Source organism: Prionailurus viverrinus, chromosome B2, assembly GCF_022837055.1.
Source record: "Prionailurus viverrinus isolate Anna chromosome B2, UM_Priviv_1.0, whole genome shotgun sequence".
NCBI lineage: Eukaryota > Metazoa > Chordata > Mammalia > Carnivora > Felidae > Prionailurus > Prionailurus viverrinus.
The window spans coordinates 40,327,432-40,355,192 of NC_062565.1; the positions used below are offsets into that span (position 1 = coordinate 40,327,432).

The 27,761-nt window shown below is 53.3% G+C and overlaps 2 protein-coding genes and 1 long non-coding RNA gene across 5 annotated transcripts in view; 1 reads left to right on the top strand and 2 right to left on the bottom strand.

The window, feature by feature from the left end:
* CB2H6orf132 (chromosome B2 C6orf132 homolog) overlaps nucleotides 1-8,469 on the bottom strand; it is a 33,975-nt gene extending 25,506 nt beyond the window's left edge. For both annotated transcript variants that reach the window (XM_047860334.1, XM_047860331.1), the window contains exon 1: nucleotides 8,131-8,469. In XM_047860334.1, coding sequence (XP_047716290.1) covers nucleotides 8,131-8,275 — 145 coding nt within the window. In that variant the 5' untranslated portion in view covers nucleotides 8,276-8,469. The remainder of the gene's footprint in view (nucleotides 1-8,130) is intronic.
* A 2,299-nt stretch (nucleotides 8,470-10,768) lies between these two features.
* Nucleotides 10,769-19,674, bottom strand: LOC125166396 (uncharacterized). The gene is made up of 3 exons (XR_007152448.1): nucleotides 19,570-19,674; nucleotides 11,543-11,587; nucleotides 10,769-11,233 (listed from the first exon to the last, which is right to left on the bottom strand). It is a non-coding gene; the product is annotated as an uncharacterized LOC125166396 (long non-coding RNA).
* Nucleotides 19,675-19,789: 115 nt separating this feature from the next.
* GUCA1ANB (GUCA1A neighbor) lies at nucleotides 19,790-26,912 on the top strand. Of its 2 annotated transcripts, none has more exons than XM_047860335.1 (2): nucleotides 19,790-19,875; nucleotides 25,394-26,912. In XM_047860335.1, the coding sequence occupies exons 1-2, from the start codon at nucleotides 19,867-19,869 to the stop codon at nucleotides 25,721-25,723; spliced, it is 339 nt and encodes a 112-aa protein (XP_047716291.1). In that variant the 5' UTR covers nucleotides 19,790-19,866; the 3' UTR covers nucleotides 25,724-26,912. The 2 variants fall into 2 exon arrangements, with proteins under 2 accessions (XP_047716291.1, XP_047716292.1); XM_047860336.1 differs by lacking the exon at nucleotides 19,790-19,875 and adding an exon at nucleotides 24,594-24,682.
* Nucleotides 26,913-27,761: the final 849 nt, after the last annotated feature.

Consider the following 27,761-nt stretch of genomic DNA (forward strand, 5'->3'; position numbering starts at 1 on the left):
AGATGGAGAGAGAGAGAGAGAGAGAGAGAGAGAACGACCAGGGGAAGGACAGAGAGACAGGGGGACAGAGAATCCCAAGCAGGCTCTGCGAGGAGCCCAACACGGGGCCCAAACCCACAAGCCATAAGATGATGGTCTGAGCTGAAACCAAGGGTCGGATGCTTCACCAATGGAGCCACCCAGGAGCCCCTTACAGAGCAATTTTAATGGGCCAGGCACGGTTCTAAGCATCTTGCTCACCATTAATTCACTTAATTTTAAAAACAGTTCCGCGCGATTGGTAATCATCATCCCCATTTTACAGATGAGGAAACTGGGGCACAGAGAGGTCTAATCACTTGCCCAAAGTCTCAGAGTAAGTGGTGAAGCGGGGGTTTCTGTTCCAGGGCTGATCTCCGAACCATTACAGGCACTGCTTCCAGAGCAGGGAATCCTAATCCTGTGTGTACAGGGTGTGGATGGGAGGACGGGCTGTGAGAGGCACGGGGCTATCTGAGGATAAGGGAGGCTTGGCTGGAGCCCCAGAGCGGCTCTGGGGGTGAAGGTGTTTGCCCCCGGCCACGCGCAGGCCAGGGCCGAGCCGAATCTGACCCCCACGCGGACTCTGGCGCAGACACCCTAACCACCTCACAGATTCCACGGCTCTAACTACCTCATAGATTCCATGACTCAGCCCTGACTGGGAAGCACTGTTGTCTTGGTCTGTGGTTGTTTTCACAAGGCGGGCTGGAGGCAAGTGCCAGACTGGGGCACCTCTTGGAAATCCAGTTGGATTCTCCAGCTCTAAGAAGTGTGCCTGGGGTCAGGGCAGGACATGTGGTGACCGAAGCAGAGTCAGCGCGGTGTGATGTGAGAAAGACTCCACTGGCCATTGCTGGCTTTGAAGATGGAAGGGGCCGCGAGCCAAGGAAGGCAGGCGGCCTCTAGAAGCTGGAGAAGCTGAGAAAACAGGTTTTCCTCTACAACCTCCAGGAAGGAAGAGTCTTGTGGGCACTTTAATGTTAGCCCAGTGAGACCACTGTCAGACTTCTGACGACAGAACTTAAGATAATAAATTTATGTTGTTTTAAGAAAAAAAAGAGAGATGTGGCTAGAATCTGACAGACTTTCCCTGGGGCCCTCATACCTGGGCTCCGTTCCTGACTGGTAAAGGCCCACCAGCAGGTGAAGCAAGAGTGGCCACCACCATGAGCTAGGCCCTCCACGAGTTCAAAGTCAGGGAGGGCTAGGGCTTTCCAAACCTCAAGGTCAAGGTCCAAACTAAACAGAAGGACAATTGAGTCCAACTTTGGGGACTTTCCTCTGAAGTAAATGAACTCGGCTCTAATCACAGTATCGGCAATGCTAGAATGGGCTTTCCTGAGAAGCAGCCCCCTCATCAACTGACAAGATAAAGGAGGGCCAGGCCCCCTCTTGAAGCAGGAAGGGAAAGTGAGGAGGTGAAGGGAGTGAGAAAGAGGGGGGTGGACGACGTGCCCTCTGAAGACACAATGAGTCTGCTCAATAAGAAAAGATGCTACCCTAGGGTCTTGTCCACCCTGAAACCTGGAAACTCCCTCTGTCTGTCTTTTTACTCGATCCCTTACCCACTGGAAGAGTCTTTGGGGATCGCGGAGGTCACAGCCCAGAGATACACCTGAGTCCCAGTGGGACTCAGAAGGCAGGAAAGTGGAGAGAACCACCACAGACCCAGAAGCTTCCAGAGAAAGGGGGCACTTTCAGGAAACCCCAGGAGCAATTCCAGCAGCCAGGAAGCCTTGGGAGACCCTGGGAGCAGGCTCTGAGCAGAGCCTGAGCCCCAGGTGGACCACAGCCCTGTCAAGATACAAACAAGCCTCTGTGTTTGGCAAACTCCTCTAAAGAGAACCAAGTGATAAAGGAGGAAATTCCGATCTGCCTCCATGTACCCAGACTTCATCATGAAAACAGTCCCAGCTTCCCTCCAAATGAAAGCCTCTAAGAAGATTGGACACGGGATCCCTTTGCGTTTGGTTACATTTCTCTCTCACAGATTGACACGAAACAAAGGCAGCTTTTCATTTACACTTCCTCAAGGATTTGAGTTCACGTAAATACCACCTAATATCCAAAAACCTGGTTCAAAAATAACTCTGGGTGGCCACACCTGTTTCAGCAGGAAGACTTCCCCTCAGACATCAACCTGGGGACGGCAGCTCCCCTTCTCCACGGCGCCCTCTAGAAGAACCCGACGCTGCCATTGGGCCGAGGGGTATTTACATGGAGGCTAAGGCTGCCTGGGCTCTGAGAAGGCCAAGGCAAAGCAAGGAGACACCCAGGCAGGCCACAGCTCCTCAGCCGGGAGGGGGAGGCAGAATGGTGTGGGGTCCAGGCTGCTGGTTTAGTGCCCAGATGAACGTGACTCAGTCCCTGCTCCGTCCCTCATTAACTGTGGGGCCCTGGGCATGTCGCTAGATCTCCCGAGGCCGCTTCCTCATGTCTGTAAATGTGAGCGATGATCCCTGCCGGGTGGGCTGGGGTAAGGCTGAATGACAGATAAACTGTGTAACAGGTTAGCACAGCGCCTAGCAGATCGTTTCTGCTCAGTAACTGGGAGGGCTGCCTATCACCATCACCATCATCATCACCATCATCATCATCATCATCATCACTATTAGCATCATGGCACTCCCTCTGCCCCACCTTAGCTGGCTCTAGCAAGGGTTTGGCTCTGAGCTTGAATCGGGGTGTGTCACTGGCAAATTAAGGGTAAATAACCTGTATCCATGGGTGACAGCCATGGGGAGGGTGGCCCTTTGCTCTCTTGTTGAAGAGAATTCTGAATCCAGACATTTGGGGCTGCTCTTTGCATATGGAAGACCCAGAGAGGGTGGGGCTGGCTCAGGGTCACAGAATCATCAGTGATGCCTGGACTCAAACAAGGTGCCTGACTTGTAGCGCTGGGCTCGGGGCACAAATGATGCAGGGCTTTACATTTGCATGGCTTGCTGCCTCTCCCCAAACTGGTTCTCTTCGTGTGTGTGCATGTGTGTGCGCGTGCGCGTGCCCGCGCAGTGGGGTGGAGGCGGGGTGGCCAGCTTTGGGGAAGCTGCAGGCTGGGCACAGCTCCTGCCTCCCTGCCATGCCTCGCTTTCTCCCATTCTTGCCCAGAGGAGCAGCCTCTCACTGGCTCTTTGGCATTTCTTTGCTCATGGAGTTCAGGGTTGAAAGCCTGGTAAAATGCCCTTCCTCCCTTAGTCCCAAAGCTGCCTGGAGATCTCTATGGAGGTGAGGTTTGGGACCACCATTTCTCTCTTTCCCCAAATCCCAGACAAGTCCACACTACAGGTAAAATTAATAATAAAAATGCAAATGTCTATAAGCTAGGCATGATTCTACATTCCCATTCACAAGCTTTGGGGGAGGCACTCTTATTATTCCCATTTTGCAGATGAGGAAACTGAGGTTCAGAGAGGCTAAGTCCCTGCCTGAGGTTCCATGGCTGGTGAGTCAAGCCCAGGCAACCTGACTGTAGAATACCTCTGGTCACAGCTAGCACAGCAAGGAAAGAATGCAGGGATCCAGCATTTTTTCCCTCTGTCTCCTGTTTTTCCAGAGACTCAAAATGCAGTGCCGCCTAAAAGAAACAAATGGACCTAGGTATCAGTCTGGGGTCACAAGGCAGCCCCCCTACGTATTGCCTGAGGACTTCTGAGCCCTTTCTCAGGCTGTTTCCCCACGTGTCAGATGAGGATCATTACTCCTATGTTGCAAGAAGCCTCCCAAAATCAGAGGAGGGAAAGGAGCTGGCAGGGACGAGAGGAGGGCTGGAGTGATGGTGCGGGGCTCCAAATCGCCAGGAGCCCCCGAATGGCCCTGAGAACACTGGCACGGGTCTGATCCCAGAGGTTTAGGAAGGGTGGGGCTGTAGCTGAGGGCGTTTGTTGCCTTGACACAGAATAATCCAGAACCCAAAAACAGACCCCCCTCCTCCGCCCCACTGAGGTGGAGCATCCAATCCTTGGCCACTAAAGACCCCCAGCCTTTCAGGGAAGCAGCAGGTGGGCCCCACAAAGGTAACCCACAAATGACGTTAATGAGGCCCCTTCCTTGCTAATTAACAGGTCCACATGACAGGAACCTGAAAAGGCCAGTCTGCCCCAGCAAGCCCCAGCAGGCCTGACCCAGGCACCAGAGAGAGGCCGTTGTCCAAGGACAGAGGGGACGCTGAAGGTTGGGCTGGGCTGGAGCAGGAAGCCACAGGTAGAGGAGCGGGGGACAGAGAGGGAGGGGCCTTGGGGACCGGAGGGGGCGGCACCTGGGCCAGCCCTCTGCTTCCTAGCTGGGACACGCTACTCAGAGTAAGGTCTGCAAACCTGGGGACTCGCTGGAAATGCAGTCTCCCCCCATCCCAGACCTACCGCATCAGAATCTGATCTTAACAAGGTCCCAGGTGACTGGATGCGCTTTAGTATTTGAGCTGCCCTGAGCTGAAATGACTTTGGGTCATTTTTCCTCAAGTAAGGTCAGTAAATAACTAATAATCATTATCATCATCATCATCGTGACATTATTGTTATTGTTACCAATTCACTGGCTGGGAGAGAAGGAGCACCCCGTAGCTGGTCTACTGTGGCTTTCTGGAGTTGAACCACAGGGACAAGAGAAGCTTATATAATGGGCGTGTGTGTGTGTGTGTGTGTGTGTGTGTGTGTGTGTGTGTGTGCACTGACCTGCCAGCAAACTACACACACCTCCAGGGGACAGGGGTAAACAACAGTCTCCTTCACACCCCTGCAAGGCACAGGTCAACTCCCAGGTCAGCTCTTGGGAGCCTGGTGCCAGCCTAGCCCAACAGGAAGTATGTGCTCAGATCCTGGGGTTCATGGCTTCCTACCTTTTAGTCTGGCCTGAGACACAAGGTCAGGGGACCCCAGGAGAGGGATGCCGGAACCAGCAGCCACAGTAGGGAGCATTAGGGTTCTCCTGACAAGGAGCTGGCTACAGTCCCTACGCATTTATTTAGACCTGCAGAAAGTCCTAAGGGGAAAGAGAATAGCCGCGCCCCATCTAGGGAAGGAAACCCCACAAATCTCAAGTCTCCCTGTACAAAAGAATCACCGGACAGCTGGTGAAACATCCAGACCCAGGGCCCTAGCCCAGCAATTCTGACTTGTGTGCCTGACTAGAACCCCGAGGAATCTGCATTTTTAAATAAGTGTCCTAGGTGGTTGTCACAAAAACAATTTACATTTAGAGGAACAAAGCAAGAAACAGAGTCCTCCAGCAAGTGGAATGACCCATTGCTGCCTGGCGTGGGGTGGGTGGGGGTGGGGAATAAAGAAGCTTGGCTAATTAATCCAAGAACTAAGACTGCCTTCTTTCTGGCTGCTGCAGTCCAACCCTAATCAAGGAATTTGCAAAGATCCACATCTCTGCTGTCTCAGGCACTTAAAAAAACAATTGTGTGTCCTTTAAGGATCCCTGGAGGGGGTGGGGGGTGGGGAGGCAGTAGGCTTAATTAGGACTGCATTTGCATTAAGTGAAACTCTCCTGATAGTTATTAGAATATACATTAAGGAAACTGTTTAAAGACAAACACACCGGTCACCACCTTCACATGACTGTTTGCATTCTACCCACTGCACCATGCCTACCCTTCTGCCAACAGATTTTTACATGGCTGTAGTCACAGAGCAATCACTTACGCCTTAATCCTCTCACATCCCTCCACACTGATTTTGCCCCTCCATTCCACCGGCTCTCTAAGGCCGAATACCACCTGCATCGCAGAGAATGTTACAGACTCAGGGATGCTATGGAAGACGAATCCCAAGCCCTCTGAGACCTTCAGGTGGCCACTTCATGCCTCAGTTTCCTCTGGTCTACGGCAGTGTTAGAAAGAGGAGCTAAAGGAGGCAACGGCAGGAAGTGCTTGGAGTCAGATGACCTGATAACTGATAATAATAAAGCATGTAATAGTGTCATCTTTTTTTTTTTTTCTAAAGATCCAGCTAGTAAATATTTTTGGCTTTGTGAGCCATACCGTCTCTGCTGAGGCTACTAGAAAATACCATCGTAGCATGAACGCAGCCTTAGACAATATGTAAACGATGGGCATGACTGGCTGTTTTAATAAAACTTTATTTATGAAAACAGGCCAAGGGCCAGATTTCAGCCAGGGCTATAATTTGCCAGTTTTTGCTTTAGGGCTTCTCTTTTTAAGGGTCTTCAAAGCACTGCCGTGTACAAATGTCAAGCAGCCATTCTGTAGACAGGCTGGCCATCATCCCCATTTCACAGAAGAAAAAACCGAGGCCCAGGGAGTGGGTGGAGGCACGACTGTAGGGCAGGTCTGATATCTCCATCCCATCAAGGAATCCCCAACACTGGCCCCTCCTGTCCCAACTCCAAGCACTTGTCCTGTTCAGCAGGGAAGAGGACCTTGGCCACACCCACCAGCACCCTGGGGAACACCCCCGGAAACACTGGGGAGCCATCCTGCTGGGGGCATGTTTGTTTCCACTCCTCTACATGCAGGGTGCAACCAGGCTGAGTCAGCTGGAGGCCCTGCCCTGCCCTGGGGATGGGAGGAGCCGCCCCCCACCCCCTTGCACTCCAGCCCTGCCCAGGCTGGTGAAGCCTGGGCACGATGCCCCCACTTCTCTCACCAGCACGACCCATCCCCACCAGCAGCCTGAGCAGTGCAGGCAAAAACAGAGGAAGTGTCTAAGGCATTTCTGAGGTCTCCCCTTAGAAAAGGAGTGTGGTGGGGGAGGCATGGTGGGAAACACGTTCTCCAGCAGGTGCCCCTCAAGTCAAATTCACCTCCCACTAAATAAAGTCTTCAAGCCGGCTAAGAGTGTGGTCTCTGGAGCACAACAGCTGGGTTCAAATATCGGCTCTGCCTCCTGAGGGAAGTTTTGGGGTAACGGAAGTGTCCTCAAATCGAATTGTGATGGTTGCACAACTCAGTAAATCTACTAATAATCATTGAGATGTACACTTAACAAAATCCTGGCTCGGCCACGTGAAGCTGTGTGATCTTGGGCATGTTACTTAATCTGGCCGTGCCTCTGTCTCCCCATCTGACAAACAGGAATTATAATACCTGTATCATCGACCAGATGGGGAGTCCTAGATGAGGGTCCAACAAGTCAACAACGTAAGAACTTTAGAATGGTACCTTGCACCTGACAAGGGGTCAGTGTTTGCGACACAGGCTTGCAGAGGTGTTAGTAAGTTCCTGAGCTGCGGCTCCAGACCGCTCTGCCCCTTCTAGCCTCCCCTCCTGCTGTTTGTTCTGCAAAATGCTGGATGCCCTTCCCTCTCAGCTCAAATGCTAGTTCCAATCAGAGGTCATCTCTCTCCTCTGTTCCTTATGCACCTAATTTTTTATAGCAAAGGCTCAGAAAGGGCTAAATGGCATATGGTTAGCTCTGTTTACCCCCGCTGGGCCAGGAAGAGGTGACATTTTGTTTGTCCTGCTCCTGTCCAGGTGCTTTGTGTCTCAGCTATGACAACCTGGGTGCTGAGCGGAATCCAACAGCAGGGGCCCAGGCTATAACTTCCTCTGTGGGCCGTGGTATAGTGGCCATAAAGGTCAGTGGAGGTAACGGGGTGACAATGAAGGCAGGTGAGCTAAAGCAGGGATGGGGTGTCTTCTTTGGGCCCAGAGCCTCAGCCCATACACAAGAAGCCAATTCCTGTCCCCATCCCACTGGTTTCCCCTCAGTTACAGGGGATGCAAATCGCAAAAAGATGCAAAGATAAGGTAACCCACAGCCAGAGCCCGGGGGGCGGGGGTGAGGGGGGTACGTTTCTGACTCTACAGCGCTGCCAGGGGAGGGTAGGCACTACAAACCCTAGGAAGCCTTTCTGACAATAACACAGACCTAACTTCCACCGGGAGGGGGAGAGGGGATGATCACCTCGGAAGAGGGGCTAGCGTCCGCTGCGAGAGGCAAGCGTCTCCCCCTTCCCGGCACCTCTGCCCCGCCGGCCCTTTCCCAGGACAGCCGGGCCGCGCCCCCTCCCCCTCCCGGCAGCGCCTATCCGGCCCGTCCACAGGTTGCAACGTGTTCCTTCCCTCCGCGCCGAGCCGCGCCTCCCGCCCTTCCCGCCGCGCGGGCCGCCTGCCGGCCCGCGGGCCACCACCCCGGGCCCGCTTACCGAAGTCCCGGATCCCCTCCTCCGGGGCCTCCTGGGTGAAAATCCAGGGGGGGTTGGTGGCGTAGAGGGAGGTGCTGGGGGGGTTGGCGTGCTTCTTGCCGAAGAGTTTGCTGAAGGTGCCCTGCACCGTCTGGTTCTTTTTCATGCTGCCTGCGGCCCCGCGGCCCCGGGAAGGACCTCCCCTCCCTCGGCCTGCCCTGTCCCGGACCGAACTCCGCACCGTCTCCCCCAGGGGCCGCTACCAGGCCATGTCCCCCGCCGGGCTCCCGGCCCGCGCACCGGCGACAGGTGCTGCGGGCGCCGCCGCTCGCTTGGAAATGCGAGCTACCTGGACAGGTAAGAGGCTGCCGCTGAGACCCGGCCCCGCCCCGCCGCCGCAGCGGCCGCCCCGCCGCCCAACTCCCCAGGCCGCATTCCTGCCTGCCTCCTTCTACAACAGGCCATTGTTGGCACGGCCCGGTGGGCTGGGGACCTCGCCCAGCCCACGCCCAGCCTGGAAGACGAGCCACCGGCCTCCCTCAGGTCCCCCTCCTGGCCCTCCTCCTCCACCCCTTTTCCTCCTGGGGAAAGGAGGAGGCGGGCAAGTTTCCTGCCTCTAAAGAGATTCATGACCAGGTCAACATGGGTGCCCAAAGCTGGGGGAAACGGGTGGCCAAAGCCAGCAGGTTGCAGGGTCCTACAGGCCCTCCAAAATGTGGGCCGTGAGCCCTCGATGGATGTAAGGAGGTGCCCATGCGAAAAAAAGGTAAAGGGGGGAAAGCAATGAACGAGTGTCCCTATCTGATGACGAAGGTGGAAAAATATCCACACTGACCGAGCTCCAAAGAGAATCGTGGGATGACTAAATGTTGGCATTTTTGTTTACATCATTCTTTTGGGGGGATGCCTGGGTGGGTCAGTCGGTCGAACGTGTCTGACCCTTGATCTCTGCTCAGGTCATGATGCTAGGGTCTTGAGTTCCAATCCCACCTGGGGCTCTGCTGGGGCTCTGCAGTGATGTAGCACGGATTCTCTCTTTCCCTCTCTCTCTGCCCCTCCCCAACTTTTGAATGCTCACTTGCTCAGGCACACCCTCTCTCTCTCAAAATAAATAGATTTTTGAAAATTCTCTTTTTCTTTTCTATGAAATTAAGTGAATATGATTTTTAAAAACTCAAGGTGAGGGGCGCCTGGGTGGCTCAGTCGGTTAAGCGGCCGACTTCGGCTCGGGTCATGATCTCGCCGTCTGTGGGTTCGAGCCCCGTGTCGGGCTCTGTGCTGACAGCTCAGAGCCTGGAACCTGTTTCAGATTCTGTGTCTCCCTCTTTCTCTGACCCTCCCCTGTTCATGCTCTCTCTCTCTCTGTCTCAAAAATAAATAAATGTTAAAAAAAATTTTAAAAATAAAAAAAAATAAACTCCAGGTGAGTTCAGTAAACAGAACTTTTAAAAACTCAAGGTGGGTTTGTCCTGCTTAGGGTTCAGTTTGCTTTCCAGGGAGAGAGGGCGGTGGCCCTTTAAGGTGCTGAGAGGACAATCCTGGAGGGGCGGGCATGGGAAGTGATAACTGTCCCCAGAGGGTCCTGGGAGATGCTGAGAGGAGAGGAGAGCCAGGTCAAGGTGTTAGATTTTCATGCTTCCTGGCAGCAGGAGTGGAAGCTGGGTGGAGGGGACCAGTCACAGACAGTCGGCATGGTTTCCCTGAGGTCCCCAGAAGATGGAATGGCATGGCTCTTAGGTACCAAAGGTGATTCTTTTCAACTTTTCATTCTGAAAAATTTGGAAGACTAGTAAAATGACTATCTGTACACCTTTCTCCTGGCTTCACCCATTGTGAACAGGTTGCCACACTTCCACGCATCAGCTCTGTGCTTTCTCTCCACACACACTTTTTTTCCCACTTTGCTGAAGGTGGAAACTTATAGAGATCGTGGCCCATCTCCCCACACACACCAATACTTCAATATCCATTGCCTAAGAATAAGGACATTCTCCTAAATAACCATGATACAGTTATCACACTCGAGTATTAAAAATTTCCCAGTTATCCCCCAAATGTCACTTTCGTTTCTTTTTTTTTTTTTCCAATCCACAGTCCAATCAGGATTCACACGTTGCATTTGCTTGTCAGGTGCCTTTAATCTCTGATTTAGTACCATCCCCTGCTTTTTTTTTTTTAATTTTTTTTAATGTTTATTTATTTTTGAGACAGAGAGAGACAGAGCATGAACAGGGGAGGGGCAGAGAGAGAGGGAGACACAAAATCCGAAACAGGCTCCAGGCTCTCAGCTGTCAGCACAGAGCCCGACGCGGGGCTTGAACTCACGAGCTGTGAGATCATGACCTGAGACGAAGTCAGACGCTTAACCGACCGAGCCACCCAGGCGCCCCTGTTTTTCATGATAGTGACATTAAAAAAAATTTTTTTTTAATGTTTATTTTTGAGAGAGACAGAGACAGAATGCGAGTGGGTTAGGGGCAGAGAGAGAGGGAGACACAGAATCCGAAGCAGGCTCCAGGCTCCGACTGTCAGCACAGAGCCCGACGCAGGGATTGAACCCCCCGAGCTATGAGATCATGACCTGAGCCGAAGTAGGACCCTCAAAGACTGAGCCACCCAGGTGCCCCTTAGGGTGACATTTTTTAAAAGTTCCTTTTACTTGTTCCAGGTTAAGGGACAGGATGAGTTGGGCTGTCAGGGCTTGTGGATATGAGGTCACTGATTCCCCAGCAGGAGGGGAGGGACTGAAGAACAGATTGGGGGGGGGGGGGCAGGCAGGAGCATCTTTAGAAACACTTGTGTTCCCCAAATGTTTTTGGCTGGAGACACGCCTGTGGTCAACCCTGTCCCACCCCACCCACTACCACGGCACTCCTGGAACCTCTTGCTGTTCATTCAAGGAGTAGTTGTGGAGACTCTCCCAATTGCCTGTGTGTGGGTGGAGGGGGGTCCATGGGAAAATAAGAGAATTACAGAAGTCTTTCTTCCATGAGGGAGATAAAGATTACGTGATTCAAGGTGGCAGGCCACGGATGACTAAGTTCAGAACGGTGATAACAGGAATTCAGAGGGGAGGAAGTCAGCATGGGCTGGAGCAGTCCAGGAAATTGAGACTGGAGCTTGTCTGTGGAAGATGACAAGGATGTTAATAGAGAAGGGAAGGAGCCATTCTAGGGTATGCACACATACCTATCATGGCTCCTATTATGGCTCCTCCCACTGCCTACACAGGGAGGGCACAAGGGAACTCCAGATGCCCCATTGTGCCGTGGACATCATCAGAACCTGCCCGAGTGCTCTAGACATTCAGGCACCAAATAGAGGCTTCTTTCTTGGAGATCTTGGAGCCATGAAGCTCTCCCACCTTGGGTAGCCATCCCCCGCCCCCTTCCCACCCCCACCCCCCCACCCCCAACCAGCCCAGCAGACCCACCAGGGAGTGGCTTCATTCATATGCAGCTTCCACTTTTGTAACAAGCTGTGAGGGATCCAGAGAAATCAAAGACATGGCATCAAAGTTCAAGTTGCTTTAGCCTTTTTGGACACAGAGAGAGACGCGCAGAGAGATGAAAAGGGGAAGTAAATGAGGAGAAGGAGACTAAGGGGACAAGGTTCAGAGGAGCAGCAGTCAGGATGGGCCGGAGCATCTGGGGAGCACTCTCAGGATTCCTGAAGGACTCTGCAGGAACTCAGCATGGTGGAGCTGGGAACTGGAGGGTGGGAAGGAGGTCACAGCAAAGTTGGCCAGAGTGTCATGCGCTTAAAAAGACCAGTTTCGGGGCGCCTGGGTGGTTCAGTTCGGTTAAGCGGCCGACTTTGGCTCAGGTCATAATCTCGCGGTCCGTGAGTTCGAGCCCCGCGTAGGGCTCTGTGCTGACAGCGCAGAGCCTGAAGCCTGCTTCCAATCCTCTGTCTCCCTCTCTCTGCCCCTCCCCTGCACGCGCTCTCTCTCAAAAAATAAATAAACAGTTTAAAAAAAAAGACCAGTTGGTAAGATTGGAAACAACCTAACTTGTCCATCTGGAGATGACTAGTTAAATAAATTATGGCACGTCCACACAATGGCATAATAATGCAACTCTAAAGAAGAATGAGTCAGCTGACTGTGTCCAGTTATCTCCAAGATAAACTGATAAACTGTTGACAAAATGGTGTGTGTAGTTTGCTACTATTTGGGGCAAGATAAGTATGATCTTGTTTGTATCGGCGCAGAGAAACTGGAGAGATACGTAAGAAACTAACAGAAGTGGTTACTTGGGGTGGAGGTGGGGGTAACTGCGCAAAAGAGGAGGGGGACAAAAATGGGAAGGAGAGTTTTGACTGAGTGCCTTTTTACACTTTTTTATTTTCCAACCATGTACATGTATTTGCTGTTTAAAAATTAGAGAAAAAAGTGTGTCAACTACACTTCAATGAACAATAAAGAGGGGAGCCTGGGTGGCTCAGTTGAGTGTCTGACTCTTGATTTCAGCTCAGGTCATGATCCCAGGGTCGTGGGATTGAGCCCCATGTGGGGCTCTGCACTGAGCATGGAGCCTGCTTAAGATTCTCTCTCTCCCTCTCCCTAAAAATAAGACAATAGGGGCGCCTGGGTGGCTCAGTCGGTTAAGCGTCTGACTTCGGCTCAGGTCATGATCTCGCGATTCATGAGTTTGAGCCCCGCGTCGGGCTCTGTGCTGGCAGCTCAGAGCCTGGAGCCTGCTTCGGATCGGTGTCTCCCTCTCTCTCTGTCCCTCCCCTGCTTGCACCTCTGTCTGTCTCTCTCAAAAATAAACATTACAAAAAATTAAAAAGAATTAAAAATAAAAGTGAGATAATAAAATAAATAATAAAAAAATTAAAGAAAAATAAGTAGGCAGGACAGTCTAGGAGTATGGTCCATGAACCAGCAGCAGCTGCATCACCTGGACTCTTATTAGAACCGTAGAATCTACTAGAACTGTAGAAACCCCATCCCAGACATTGGGCAACCTCTCTGGGCCTTGGTTTGTTTATCTATAAAACAGGTTATTAATTTCAGGTTGTTATGAGATTCAGTGAGCTGAAGGATTAAGGTACCCAGCAGAGGATCTACGTTTTGACAAAGCCCCAGGTGACTCAGGATCACGTTAAGGTTTGAGGAGTTCTGGCCTGGAGTCAGAGGTCACCAGGAGCAGGCACTGATGCCTGGTAAAAACAGTGGATTTTTTTTGTTTTTTTATTTTTATTTTTTGGTAAAGTAATCTCTCTGCCCAACACGGGGCTCGAACTCACTGCCCTGAGATCAAGAGTCACATGCTCCACTGACTGAGCCAGCCAGGTGGGCCTCAACAGCTGTGTTTTAAGGGTTTCATCTGGCAGCTGGATGAAGGATGATGGGAAGAAGAAAGTGTAGGCTAAGGGGCTAAGCGTTGCTGCTCAACTGATCAGTTCATTGGTTACTTAGTTAATGAATACAAGTGGGAGAGGAGAGGGGCAGGACCAGTGTGCTGGTGGTAGAAACAGCAGAAAATGTCTGCGGGACATTTCTTAGGAAGAGAGGAAGGTCTTGATGGGCAGTTTGCATATAGGGCAAGTAAAAAATACTCAGAGCGTTTTCCTCATCTGTAGCTTGGGAGGAATAGTGCCCTTCCTGGGGTTGACAGGAAGATTCAGTAAGATAATGGAGGTGGAGTGCCAGCAAAGGGCCTGGTGCACACAGGGCACTCCAGAAGTGTTTGTTCATTTCTTCCCTCTTCTGGTCCCCTTGCGGTTTGAGTTAGTTTGGGCTGGGAATAGAGGAAGAGAGGGAACGGTGTGATCACAAGCACCAGGAGGACATCAGGCTGTGGAGTCTGGATGGGAGGGATCTCTCTGCCTTTCCCCCACTCATTTCACCCCGATTTCAGTCCCATGATGGCGGAGCTGGTGGGGGGGCATCTCTTGAAGGCCTGGGTTCAATGGTGAGCAGGCTGTCTCCCCCCCACCGTTGTACCCTGTCTGCCCGGCAGCTTTGGAGGCCGAGTGCCCCTGGGGAGGGTCTGGCTGGGCTGGGTGCCCTGTGCTCCTGATGCAGAGCCCCCACTCCACTCATAACATCTCAATCTGCTCCCCCAGTAAAAGAAAACAGCCAAATAACAGGCTCCCCTCGCAACAAAGCCCAATCCTGTAATTAAATCTTGGCTGCGCAATTACTTAGTAACTTCCACGAGCCGACTTTACTGGCCTCTTCTGGTCCGTGGGGTGGGATTGGGGCCCCCAAGTTGTGGTCTCCCCAGAGACCCAGCTAGGACTTTGCCAAGTTTGTGGCTTTTTCCTGCATCCAGCAAAGCCAAGGCACTCCTGGCTGGGAGAATACACTGAATGGGGGAAGGGCAGGCTGAGAGGTCCTGAGGTCTCCTGCATCCCCACCCAGGTCTCTGCAGCTGGCTCTCCAGGGGCAAAGGTCAGTGCTCCCACCTCCCATATGCTACTGAGCGACAGAGCATCTTGTCCAGCCTCTGGTTCCAGGCTGGAGACACCTTATGCCAGACCAGCTCCTGAAATGGTTTTCTTCTGCCTGCAGGGGAGGGTGGGCTCCAATCCCCCTGACTTTGACATTCCTCTGAACTGGGAGGGTGCCAGGAGATGAGGTCAGGCTAAGATGAGGTCCTGCTGGTGTGGACTCCCACATCCTGAGAAGGGGCTCAGAGGAAGTCATTACCTGGTGCCCGAGAGTGTGGAGACCCAAGTCCAGCCTGGCTAGGGGGTGGAGTGTTTTAGGGTGCTGGGGAGAGACTCATTTCCCTTGGTAACCATGGGCTCTACTGATAGGACCATGACATAGTGGGAAGGGTCCTTGATGGGGAACAGGTTTGAATCCTGACTCGGCTGTTTAGCAAGGGTGTGACCATGGCCAAGCTACCACCTTTCTGAGTCTCGGTTTGTTCATCTGTGAAACAGGGGCTATTAATGTAAGGTTATTATGAGATTCAACAAGATAGTGGGTTAAGGTATCTGAGAGTCTGACTCATGGTAGGTGTTTAGTACCTACCTGCTCCTGCCCCTGTTCCCTACCCTGACTTTGGGCATAGAGAGGCTAAGCAGAGAACAGCAAAGAGCCCTGACAGGCTGGAAGAGGGTTGTGACAATTCAACAAAAGAACCTCAAGAAGGAAAATTCCACCGGGGCCCAGGAGACAGGGTGGGGCAGCCGTTTGCAAGGTCACCTTGAAGACCAGGCAAAAAACATCCCATTGTCTGAGATTGTGTGTTTAAAAAAAGGTCGCTAAGTACAAAAAGCAAAAAACAAAATTCCATGTGGATTGGGACTATAGATATATAAAGTGTATTTGTAAATGGCCAGGGATTGGAAGGGAACAAAACCACGGAGATGATTCAGTTGGAATGCCAGGACTACATGTGGGGTTTTTTACTTTTTAGTAATGTGCTCTGCTGGTCATTTGCTTTAACTGAAAACTCCATAGATAATAAGAACATAATTTAACGTGGAATGCATTTCTTTTAAGGAGTACGGAGATGCGGATTCTAGAGCCCCTTCTGCCACTAACCTGTGAGACCATGGAGCTCTCCTGAGCCTCAGTCTCTCCGTCTGTAAAACGGGAGGGTGAGACCCAGTACTCGGGTGTGGTTTTACATCTGGCTGAAATGCCCGGTGGCTGGCAGAGTGGAGGCAGAACAACAAAGAAAGCTGTCTGGGACCTCCTGTGTGAGGTTACTCTGGCTCTGAGGAAAGGGTGAGAAATGGGATGCAGGAACCATTTCCTAGGTACAGCCGTCTCCCTGCACCAGGCCCTGCGACATTCAAGACCAGTCCAGACCCTGCAGGTATTGGCATAGCCCCCCCACACTTCTCACGGGCTCTGGAGACCAACCCTTGAGCTGGGACTTTGAGCCCTGGGTGCGTTTCTCTGCGAGCCCTCCTGGGTCTGGCTTATCTCCCGCTCTCCCTGAGGTCTGGAAGGAACAGCAGCCACGTCTCCCATCCGCCAAGCGTCTCTTCTATGTCAGGCATGGGGCCGAGTGGATTGCATGCATTAACCCACTCCCATCATCAGCCCCGTGAAGGGATGGGGCAATACCTTCATTTTAGGGATGGAGAAAAGGAGACTTTAAGGGATATTTACTCATGGTCTATGACCGTTGCATTCTGCTCTAGGAATATTCCCCAAAGAAGCCACCTAGGTCCATAGAGGGCCATGGGTGTGATATCATTGCAGTGTTGTTTGTGGGGATGGGGGGGGGGGGGGTTGGAGGTCCCTGGGGGTCCTGGGGGGGAGCAGAGACATCAAATGTGGTGGATACACTCCATGGACATAGTGATGGGGAGCAAGGAACCAGATGCGGGTACAGCAACATGGATGGATCTTAACAACAGTGGGAGATCTAAAACACACAGTGCTACTTATGTAAATGAAAACTGCCTGCACGCAAGCAACAATATATCTATTTGGCAAGAACATATGCACAAGAAGACGCTCCTTAAGTACATTAGAATGGTTGCCTCTGGCTAGGATGGGTGGGGAACGGGGTTGGAGATAAAGGGGGAGAATGAATGCGAGAGAGAGGAGGCCTTCATAGACCAACGAGGATAATGCACCATGAGCCAAGGTGTATAAATAACTCAGTTGTCTGTACTTTAAGCCCAGCAAAGGAAAAAAATAAGTCAGGATCAGAGAGGTTAAGTAACTTGTCCAAATCACACAGTAGGTAAAGAGGGGTGGAAAGCGTGTCCAAATAACCAGGCCTCCTTACAGTGATATGGTAGCGGGACGCTTCAGCAGCAGGGGGGCAGGGGGGGAGGCTCTGTGTGTGGCAAGGTGTGTGCTTGGTGAGTTTCCTGTGCTCCAGGTCAGCTCTGACCCTCACCAGCTCTCCCTGTCCTTCCCAAATGCCCCCTGAGGGGTGCAAGTCAGTCCTCACCCTCCGGGAACTTTGATGACCTACAAAATGAGATCACGCTTGGAGCGTGGCAGAGGAGTCAGAGAAAGGGGGGCTTCCAGGAGGCAAGAGTGCCGTCTGGAATTTAGAAACAGCAATTCCAAGGTAACTCCTAGCACCTACCTCCCAGCGGGCACTGCTCTGAGCTCACGTGGCGCACACGAGCCTTCTAGGTGAACTCTATCATCATCCCCACTTTGCAGATTAGGAACTGAGGCACACACAGGTTAAGTGATTTAGGCAAGCCACACAGCTGAGAAGTCGCAGTGGGGGATCTGAACCCAGGCAGAGTGGGGTCCAGAGGCCGTGATCGTAACCATTCTGTGATTTACAAAAGAAATATGACAGATATGGTTTGACCGGCCAGGCCTTCCTAAAGGAGGTCTCCATAGCCATGACCCCTCCTGAGGTTCCCATGGGGAGGGTGGCACCGTCTGGGCCGGGGACACACCAGGCAGGACCCAGTCCTATGGTCAGTCGCAGGGGAGGGGTCCCTATCTGAAGTTCTCAGGGTGAGATTCGACTCCCCTTCCTTCAAATGTCCAAGATGGAGAGACCCGATATCCTCACGGTGCACGTATGGAAACTGAGGCCCAAAGAGGCAATGGGACTTGTTTCAGGTCTTGGGGCAACCAGCCCAGCACCTCCCCCTCTGGCTGAGACCAGGTGTAGCGTGTGCTAAATTGTGGGACCCCCGCTCCCCCCAAGTCCCTGCCCACCTCCCGGGCTCCCTCCTGGCAGCTCCTTCAGGCCCAGGGCTGGGAGTCAAGCCACTTTCCCCAGAGCCAGCAAAGCTGGCCACACCATCCAGAATGCCACATTCCCACCTTCTCTCCCTCTCTCAAGCAAGATACCATCGCCCCAGAGCCTTGGCAGTCGCTGAGCAGAGCCTCTGCGAGGGCCAGCCCTGATTGCCACTCCTTCTCCCGCTTCCCTGCCAGACTCCCCTCCTGGGCCCTCCCACCAGCTCAGAAATTAGGGGTCATTACCATCAGGGTGTGAAATCTGAGCACGGTGCTAAGTCATCAACACCCCAACTCTCAATCTGCCACAGGGCCCCAAAGTCCACCCCGTAACCGACAGTGCTGACACAGTGCCAGGAAGGAAACAAGTTCTGGGCCCGGCCCAAGCCAATGTGGCAGAGGGCAGGAAGCCACTGGCTCATTCTATTTCCCTTCCACTAGTCCTCCTCTGACCCCAGAGAGAAGCTCAGATCCCTCCCGCATGTGGGATTTCAGACACATTCCCAGAAGGTGCTACTAACTCTGGTGTTGGGGGCAGGGGGGAGGCTCAGGTTTTTGAAGATGGGGACAGGATGGCCCATTCAGCCACCTACCCATTAATCTAGTTATCTGCCCACGCATAATAATAGCTAATATTTATTGAGTGTTTACCCTGGCCAGGCACTGTCTTGAGTGCTTTGCTCATCCCTATTAGGCAGAGACCTGTAGTCTACCCATTTTACAGATGAACAAATGGAACTACAGAGAATCAATTACTTGCCCAAGGTCACACAACTAGTAAAATGGTAGAGCCAGAGTCAAGCTCAAGGAGTCTGACTCTCGGGGCGCCTGGGTGGCTCAGTCAGTTAAGCGTCCGACTTCAGCTCAGGTCAAGATCTCACGGTTCGTGAGTTCGAGCCCCGTGTCTGGCTCTGTGCTGACAGCTTGGAGCTTGGAGCCTGCTTTGGATTCTGTCTCTCCAGCTCTCTCTGCCTCAAGGATGAGTAATCATTTAAAAAATTATATATATATATAGTATATACATATACTATATATATATCATATATCATATATATATACATGGGCCTGCTATCCCATCCTCTATGGCACAACCACCCGCCAATCTAGCCTTTTTTTTTTTTTTTTTTTTTTTTTTTTTTGAGAGAGAGAGGGCTCGAGAGGCAGAGGGAGAGAGAGAGGCAGGGCTCACGTTCACCTGAAGTGGAGCTTGAGCTCAGCTGAAGTGGGCCTCAAGCACACCCGATGTGGGACTTGAACTCATGAAGCATGAGATCGTGACCTGAGCCGAAGTCAGATGCTTAACGACTGAGCCACCCAGGCGCCCCAATCTAGCCATTTACTGAGCACCTATGTATCCATTCATTCACCCACAGCCACCCTACCCAGCCACCTGTCTATGGAACAGCATATGCAAAGGGAAAAGAGCGGGGCATGCTTAAGAAATTAGCTACTGCATAGAGTGAGGGAAAAGACAGCAAGAAATGGGGAAAGAAAGGTGAGCAGAGCTCCAATCAGGGGATTTGGCCCATCCACTGTCTGTCTACCTACCAACACTCATCCTCCTGCCCACCGACTCTGTCCACGCATCCTCTGTCCATGCATCCATGCACGCATCCATCTATCCCTTTCTCCCTCCCTCCATCCATCATCTCTGTAATTTGGAAGGCAGAGACAGACAGAGAGAGAGAGAATGGAGAGTTGGTTGGGTATGTTTCCTCCCTGCCAGTAATTTCTTATGACATGTTGGGCCCCTGGGGGGAAAATTAGGACTTCTGGAGGTACCTGAATAACTGGGATCATTTCCTCCTCTCTCTACTCACCGCATCACCCACAGTTCACAGGCCCTGGGAGATTGTGGGAAGAGGGAATTGCAGACAGGGTCAGTGCCAAAGTTTAAAGACCCTTCCAGGCCTTGAGACTTCAGCCCCCAGCCCTGCCCTTGTGTCTCCTTAGGAAGACAGAAGGAACTGTGCTGTCAAAGGGGTGTCACAATGCCCCAGCCCATGCAAATTCTCCCCACCTGGGCACTCCCAGTACCTCCCAAGAGTCCCCGGGAGCTCCGGAGCCCCTGACCACCAGAAGTTCCATCTCACCAACAAGAAAGGCCCTGGTCAAGGATGTCCCAGGTGGGATGACCTTACAGGGCTGCATCAAGGCAGCCCAAGGTCACAGGAAGTCTGATTGACAGGACAGAGTATGAAGGCCCCAGCCTGGCCCACCTGCATGGCTGGGAGCTGGGGCCCTCTTACAAAAGGCTTAGGGACCAGTGCTGCTGTGGAGCCCCTGCTGTCCCCCGGGGGAGGGAGCAGGAAGCAGGCCACCATTCCTCTCCTCCCGTTCCTCTGCCCCTTCACTTCCCAGAGTCATTTCCTGGGCTGCTAGCCTGCACTTCCCGGTCTCCTAGGCAAACTTGTGACAAGTAACAGTGACAGCTGAAGCTTCCTGAGTGCTCAAGAGGCGTAGGCAGTTTATGTAGAATGTCTCATTAAATTCTCGTGGTAATCCTATGAGATAGATTCTATTTTTTTTTTTTTTAAGAATTTAGAACAGTGTTTCACATGGCAAGACTTTTGTTTTTTAATGTTTATTTATTGATTTTTGAGAGGGAGAGAGAAAGAGCAGGGGAGGGGCAGAGAGAGAGAGAGAGAGAGAGAGTCAGAATCCCAAGCAGGCTCTGTGCAGCAGAGAGCCCGACGTGGGGCTTGAACTCACAAACCATGAGATCGCGACCTGAGCCCAAACCAAGAGTCAGACGCTCAACCAACTGAGCCACCTAGGCGCCCTGTCCCTACGAGATAGGTTCTTTAGGTGTTCCCCCTTGAGAGGTGGGAAAACGGAGGTCCAGAGTGTTATAAAATACTGAAAGCTCAGGCACTTGGTGTGAGCGGTGGAGCTGGGATTTGAACTCCAAGCCCCCAGGCTACACAGCCTCATGAGGGAGTTAAGGCCAAGCTCTCTCAGCCTCCTCATCTGCTCCCTCCCTGGCCCCTCTGCCCCACCGCACACCACACACCGACAGGCTCTCATAAAGGTTCAGATGAGCTTGTTCGAAACCTGCAGGGAACTGCCGGATGAGGCTGATAATAATTACTATTTGTATTGTGCCCTGAAAGTTCCCACACTCATCGCACCCCCACGACACGCTGGTGAAGCAGATGGCCTTATTATCCTCATTTTGCAGGCGAGGCCACCAAAGCTCAAAGAGGTTCCGAGACTTGCCCAAGGTTGCCTGACCTGTAGGGCAGAGTGAGGCCCTGAGCTCAGGCCTTCACACTCCAAAGCCCGGGCACATTCCCTGCTACCGGGTGCCCTGGGAGGCTTAAGGGCCTCACCCGATGCTGTTTGCATTTCAACAGGGCCCGAGGCCTCCCCGCCAGAGAGTGAGGCGCGGATGGCCCGCGCTGGGCCTGAAGTGTTCCAGGCGACAGTGTCTTCCCAGACCCGCAGCACTACCACAGATGAGATATTCTTGCCCTCCTCGGAAAGCCCTGCTCTCGAGTCACCCCCATCCCCTTTCCAGGCCCTGGCAGCAAGGACAGACCCTATGCCTGGGGGGTGCGGTGGAGGGGTCATAGAGGGAGAGGTCTATTCGGGATCCTTCTTTTGGCTCCAGCTGGAACCCCAAGGAGAAATAGGGTAGTGGGATTCGGAAGGGAGGGAAGGGGCTGGGGAGACCCTCTACTTGCCCTCTAGGCTTCTTTGCTCCGTGGACCCGGAGGCTTAAGTGAAGGCTGGCAGGAAGCAGGGAAGGAGTTAGGGGTCTTCCCCGAAGCTCTAAAGCAGGCATCTCCGCCTTGACACTGATGACATCGTGTGCTGCTAATTCTCTATTGTGGGGCAGTCCTGGCTCTGTAGGATGGTCAGCAGCATCCCTGGCCTCTACCCACTTTTGGCTGTGACAATGGGGATGCTACTCCCCGCTGGAGGCCAGTAGCATCCCCATTGCCACAGCCAAAAATGCCTCAGGCATCGCCAAATGTTCACGGCCCCCCAACCCCCTGCACTTGATAGGAGGACTGGGAGGAGGAGCCGGTTAAATGAAAGCAGACGTTAACCTGGAAAGTATGCATTCGGGCCCCACCCTCCCCCCCAGAGCTGGCTGTGCTGGGCCCTGGGCAGGCGATAGGGTGTTCTCAGCCCTCTGGGGTTAGTCACCTGGAGCCTGGCTGGGCCCTCGGAAGGGGCAGGGCAAAACTGTGCTGCCTGGGCTTCCTCCTCCTCCCCCTCTTCCTCCTCCTTGCTCGGAATCTTCTCTTCCTCCTCCCTTTCCCCTTCTTCCTCCTCCCCTGCGACGGTCCCTCTGTCCTAGTTTCTGTGAGGGCCTCATCCCTAGATGTGCTCAAGGCCTGGGTCCCCCTCACCCCAAGGCCCCAAATGTTGCTGTAGCAGCCACTGGGGCATAGCTGGCAGGTAGACCCAGGAGGGCCCAAGTCAGGGCCTGGGCTGGGGCAGAGAGAGAGGGGAGTGTTCAAATCCTGGTTCCCCCACTAACTGGAGCTGCGGGAATTCTGGGGGGGGGGGGTCTTCGTGCTTCGATGTGAACTTAAACGTGCTTCAATGCCTCCAAGCCTCATCTTCCACATTTGAGACATGGGAGTAACACCTCAAATGGCTCTTAGGAGCTTTTGCAGAGCTGAGCGGCTAGTGCCTGGAGCTGGGGAGATTCTCAGTCCCATGAGCAACATTATCGCCCTTGCCTCTGCGGGTCTCTGGTCAGACCCCCCAGCCATTCTGAAAGCACGTGCCTCTGTCACTCTTGACACCAGCCTCGCAAGCCTGAGGTGTGGGGTCCGGATGGCCGAGACTGAGGCGGGGTGTGGGGTGGGGGGATGCGCTATGGTTCCCTCATCTCCAGATCCGTGGCCACGGGCTGAGCCCTTCTTCAGTGTCGAGAGGACCGGAACCCCACATCCTCAGAATCATACTTAATATGCTAAACATCCTGCAATGTCCAGGACTGCCCCACAACAAAGAATCATCGGGGGCGCCAGGTGGCTCAGTCAGTTAAGCGGCTGACCTCGGCTCAGGTCATGAGCTCACGGTTCGTGAGTTCCAGCCCCGCGTCCGGCTCTGTGCTGACAGCTCGCAGCCTGCAGCCTGTTTTAGGTGCTGGGTCTCCCTCTCTCACAAATAAACATTAAACATTTTTAATAAAAGGAAAGAATTATCAGCCCACAGTGTCCGTGGCGCTGAGGGCAGGAAGCTCCGATTTGTACAAGTTTACGTTGTGGTGTCTGTTACCTGCACACTCAGAGCCTGGCGTATAAGAGGAATCATTTTGAATGAACAAGTGAACCAGTGAAGCAAATAATGTCATATCCTCAGCTGTGCTAGGAGATGGTAACTTCAGACTCCAGCGTTCAAGGCCCCGCAGCGTTCCAGCCAAACTGGGAGATCCAGCTGCCCCTCTCTTCGGCTGCTCTCCTGCTGCCCAGAACCCCCATCAGGAGCTTAGCAAGCTGACCGCACGAGGGCAAAAGTAGACTGGCAGCCCCTGTCCTCCCAGGGCGGTGGACACAGGATGGAGTCATGGAGTATAGGGTGTGGACTCTGGGGTCAGCCAGGCCTGAGTTCAGTCCCAGCCTGGCTCCTCACCAGCCGCCTGACCCTAAACTTGTGACGGACATCCTTACTACAGCTTTCTCAACTATAAATAGGACGCATGGCGATACCTTCCTTAAAGGGTAATGCGAGGATTAGAAGAGATAACCCATGTAAAGAGTTTGGTGCTGTGCTTGGAGCCCATGGTGAAGAACGATCACTGATTACCGCCATCATAGCTCATTTCTTGTGTGGTCCCCCCGCTCCTAACCCCACGGCCAGGCCTCAAGGGCTCTGGGAAGGTCGTTCCACGCTGTTCTCCAGCTTGGTTGTGTGCCAGCACTGGGTGAAGCCCCAGGGGCACAAAGGGGACTAGGATGTGGTCCTGAACACTGGGAGCATTTTACAGGCTGTTGAACCATTAGCAGGAGCCCGGAAGGACCAGGATTTGGGGTTGGCATGAGGCGAGCACAGCACCCAGGGCAGCAAGATGTAAAAAGGGGTTCGGCGCACCTCCTTAAAATGTGCACTTGCCTCCCCCCAGTCCCAGCCTCGCAAAGGACCACATCCCAAGAGGAATGCCTGAAGGCCCAGAGGAGGGTGAAACAGGGGTGGGGGCTGCAGCACCAGAGGCTTCCTGGAGGAGGTGTCAAGAGGGCTGCTGGCTTGGAAGGAGAGGAAGAATTTTGAAACACACAGCTGAGGGCACACACATTTCTGGGTAGGAACCTATGGCAGCAAAGGCGGCTTGGGAAGAAAGCCCTGGGCAGGTTTGAGTTGGGCAAGGCGTTTGTAAATTACATGCAGAAGGAAAGAACGCACATTCTCTCTTGGGTACCAGGGATTTCTTCTGTAAGATGGCAGGGGTTCAACTTCCAGGAGCTCTGTAGCGAGGGCTCCTTCCCAGTTCCGGTTCCCCGGGGTGGCCGGGAGGACTGGGAGGCTGGGCCGAGCCGAAGTGGGTTCCCCTCCCAGCTGTCGCCTGGAGGAGCGGGACAGAGCCAGCCTGGCACCGAGGCATCGGTCCTTTGCGCTGTGCTGTTGTGACTGTGAAGGCCCCTAGTAAAATGAACATTGGGGTCAAAGGTGAACAAAATAATTCAGTCCAGGGGGTAAACAAATGTCCCTACAGTGGGATCCTTGTGGCACTGGGGGCCTCCTCGAGGGGTAGACCTCCATGCCCAGTCAGCCAAGAATGGCGATTATGAAAAGCTGGCATTGTCACTTTGTAACAATGAGAGGTGTTCTAAAATAGAATGGGCCGGCTGGTTGGAAGGAGAACACCCCTTACTAGAACCCCGTTCAATTGAACCAGCCTTTATTGAGCGCGCACTGAATACCTTGGTCTGGAGGAAAACAAGGAATAGGATTTTGGAGGCCATTATGTCAAGGGTAAGGTTGAGAGAGCACGGCCCTGAAGGTGCTCGGGGCCAAAAGGGAAAGAGAATCTCCCTGATGGATGGGAGGGAGGGAGGGAAGGAGGGCATGCCGGGCTGGGGGATCTGCCCCGAACAAAGGCAAGGAGGCCTGGAAGGACACGTTGCCAGCAGGGGTGATGGGCGGAAGGTCCGGCTAGAGCACAGGGCGAGGGGAGCCCCGTCCTCAGAGTTCTTGCTTTCCAGGCTAGGGGCCTTGAGATGTCTTGTCTAGGCAGTAGAGAGCAACAGAGCACAGGCTGGGAGGCAGGAGGACAGGAGGGCTTGGTGGAAAGCTGAGTAACCCTTCAGGAGAGAGGAGGGAGGCCTGGCGGGACAGCGGCAGAGGAGGGCCAGATGGGAGTGACTTGGAGGACAGGGACAGACAGCTGGACGTGGGGGAGATGGGGGGGGGGCGGGTTGAAGATGAGCCTGGCTCTTAGCCTCTGAGCTGGCAGAGGCCTCTGGGAAGCAGGCTGAGGTCTGCATCAGCACGAGTCAGGTCAGGGGCCCCGAAGGCCGCCCCCTACCTGGAGGTGTCTGTCTCCACGGCCAGCAGAGCTGTCTTGGGGGTGGCTCCGGAAGCTTCTGACGGCTGCTGGCCCCTTCCCCGCTCCCACCCTCGGGCTTAGCCGTGGAAGCCCCAGTGTCTGATGCCTCAGCGCTGGCCTGCTTTCCATCCCCACAGGACTCAAAGAAACCCTCAGCACCCAGCCAGGAGCCGAAGACACCATCGGGCAAAAAGCTGAAGTTTCCACGCCCTCCCCTGTCCCAGTCGTGGAAGCGGGACCGCGAGCAGACCCTGGCGGCGGCCTACGTGCCGGTGGTGGTAGACCCGAAGGGGCAGAGCCTGGACAAGCTTAGGTTCAAGTTCTACACCTCCCAGTACTCCAACTCCCTGAACCCCTTCTACACCTGGCAGAAGCCTACCTGTGGCTACCTGTACCAGAGGGACATGGACCACACCCGCAAACGCTTTGACGTGCCTCCTGCCAACCTGGTCTTGTGGCGCTCCTAGGCCCCTCCCGGTCGGGAGACACCACCTGCACCCTCCCCCGCCACAATCCTGGGTCCAGGAGGGGAGGGGCACTTGCTCCAGGAGGAGCAGACCATGCCCGGTCTGAGACAGCTGTGCTGCGCCCAGTGGCAAAGGGAGGTCTCTGTTCTCGGCAGCAATTAAAGTTTGTCCTTCCTTTCCTTGCCATCTGAATGGGTGGCTGTGGGTGGGTAAACTGAGGCCACAGGGGTGTCGTACGGCAGGTCACGTCCAGAGATGCCCAAAGACTTAGAAGCACTTGATTCTCAGTCCCCTCCCCCACCCACCCCCACCTCCAGGAGTGACCTCAAGCCCCCTCTAGGGCCTCAGTCCCAAGCAAAGCCCATGCTGGTCACACCGTCCCCATAGACCAAGCTTGGCAAGCCCGCCAAAGTCAAGAAAGAGAGAAGTCAGCTGGCGGTGGCCTGGGTTGGAGCAACCCCTGGAAAATGGGAAGCAGCACAGGGGGCAACGCAGTCTCTGGGGGGCCTCCTCTCCAGCCCTAGCTTCACATCCACCTGTCTCTTCTGACTTGTTTGTTGGTGGCAGGACGGATTTCCCATCTCGTCTCTCCTCTGGTCCAGAAGAGCTGACTTGGGTTAGTCAGGCTCACGGGCCGTGTTTCATGTAGACGGGTGATGAAGGCAGAGGGCACTTGACCCAAAGCAGTGGCCTGAGTCCCCGGTCGCCGCCACCTAGGGGCAGATCCGGCGCTATGCCGGGGCCAGCTCAGACGGTCCTCAGGGATCCGACTGTGGGCATCTCCTCCCAACACCACAGCCAGTGACTTCGTGTTGGTAACCACTGAAACCAGCAAATGCCCATCATCTGGGGTTTCTTCTTTCCAGAGAGCTCGTTGTTAAATATCTGCCATCACACCACTAGGTGGATCCAGCTGGTTCCATTTCTAGGACTCACAGCTCATTCTAGCTGGGGTGGGGTATTCAGTGGAGCATACTTTTGGAGCCTAAGAGTCTGGGGTTGGCTTGGGATGGAGGGACAGGATGTCTGGAGACCCAGACAAGCAGCCAGTGCACTGGCCAGGCTTCCTCGGACGCCTTTCTCTGAAAAGAAGATGGTGAGTAGGGAGGAGGGACATGAGCCCTCCTAAAGGTTGTGTCACAAGATAGAGTCTAGGTTTTTCTGTTTGTTGTTGTTGGAGGCTCTCTTTCAAAAGCCAGAGGCGGGGCACCTGGGTGGCTCAGTCGATTAAGTATCCGACTTCAGCTCAGGTCATGATCTCATGGTTCATGGGTTCGAGCCCCACATGGGCTCTGTGCTGACAGCTCAGAGCCTGGAGCCTGCTTCAGATTCTGTGTCTCCCTCTCTCTCTGCCCCTCCCCTGTTCACACTGTCCCTCTCTGTCTCTCAAAAATAAATAAATGTAAAAAAAAAAAAATTAAAAAAAAAAACCCAAAAGCCAGAGGTTTTGGGGGCACCTGGGTGGCTCCGTCGGTTGAGCATCTGATTCTTGACTTCGGCTCAGGTCATGATCTCACATGTTCATGAGTTTGAGCCCCGCGTGGGGCTCTGTGCTGACAGCATGGACCCTGATTGGAATGTTCTCTCTCTCTCTCTCTGCCCCTCCCCTGCTCTCTCTCTCAAAATAAATAAATAAAATTTTTTATTAATAAAAAAATTAATTAAAAAATATCAAAATAGGGGCGCCTGGGTGGCGCAGTCAGTTAAGCGTCCGACTTCAGCCAGGTCACGATCTCGCGGTCCGTGAGTTTGAGCCCCGCGTCAGGCTCTGGGCTGATGGCTCAGAGCCTGGAGCCTGTTTCCGATTCTGTGTCTCCCTCTCTCTCTGCCCCTCCCCCGTTCATGCTCTGTCTCTCTCTGTCCCCCAAAAAATAAATAAACGTTGAAAAAAAATTAAAAAAATATATATTATATATATTATTTATATTATATATATAGTCAGAATATATTATTTTTTAATTAATTTTTTTATTAATAAAAATTTTTATTTATTTATTTTGAGAGAGAGAGCAGGGGAGGGGCAGAGAGACAGAGAGAG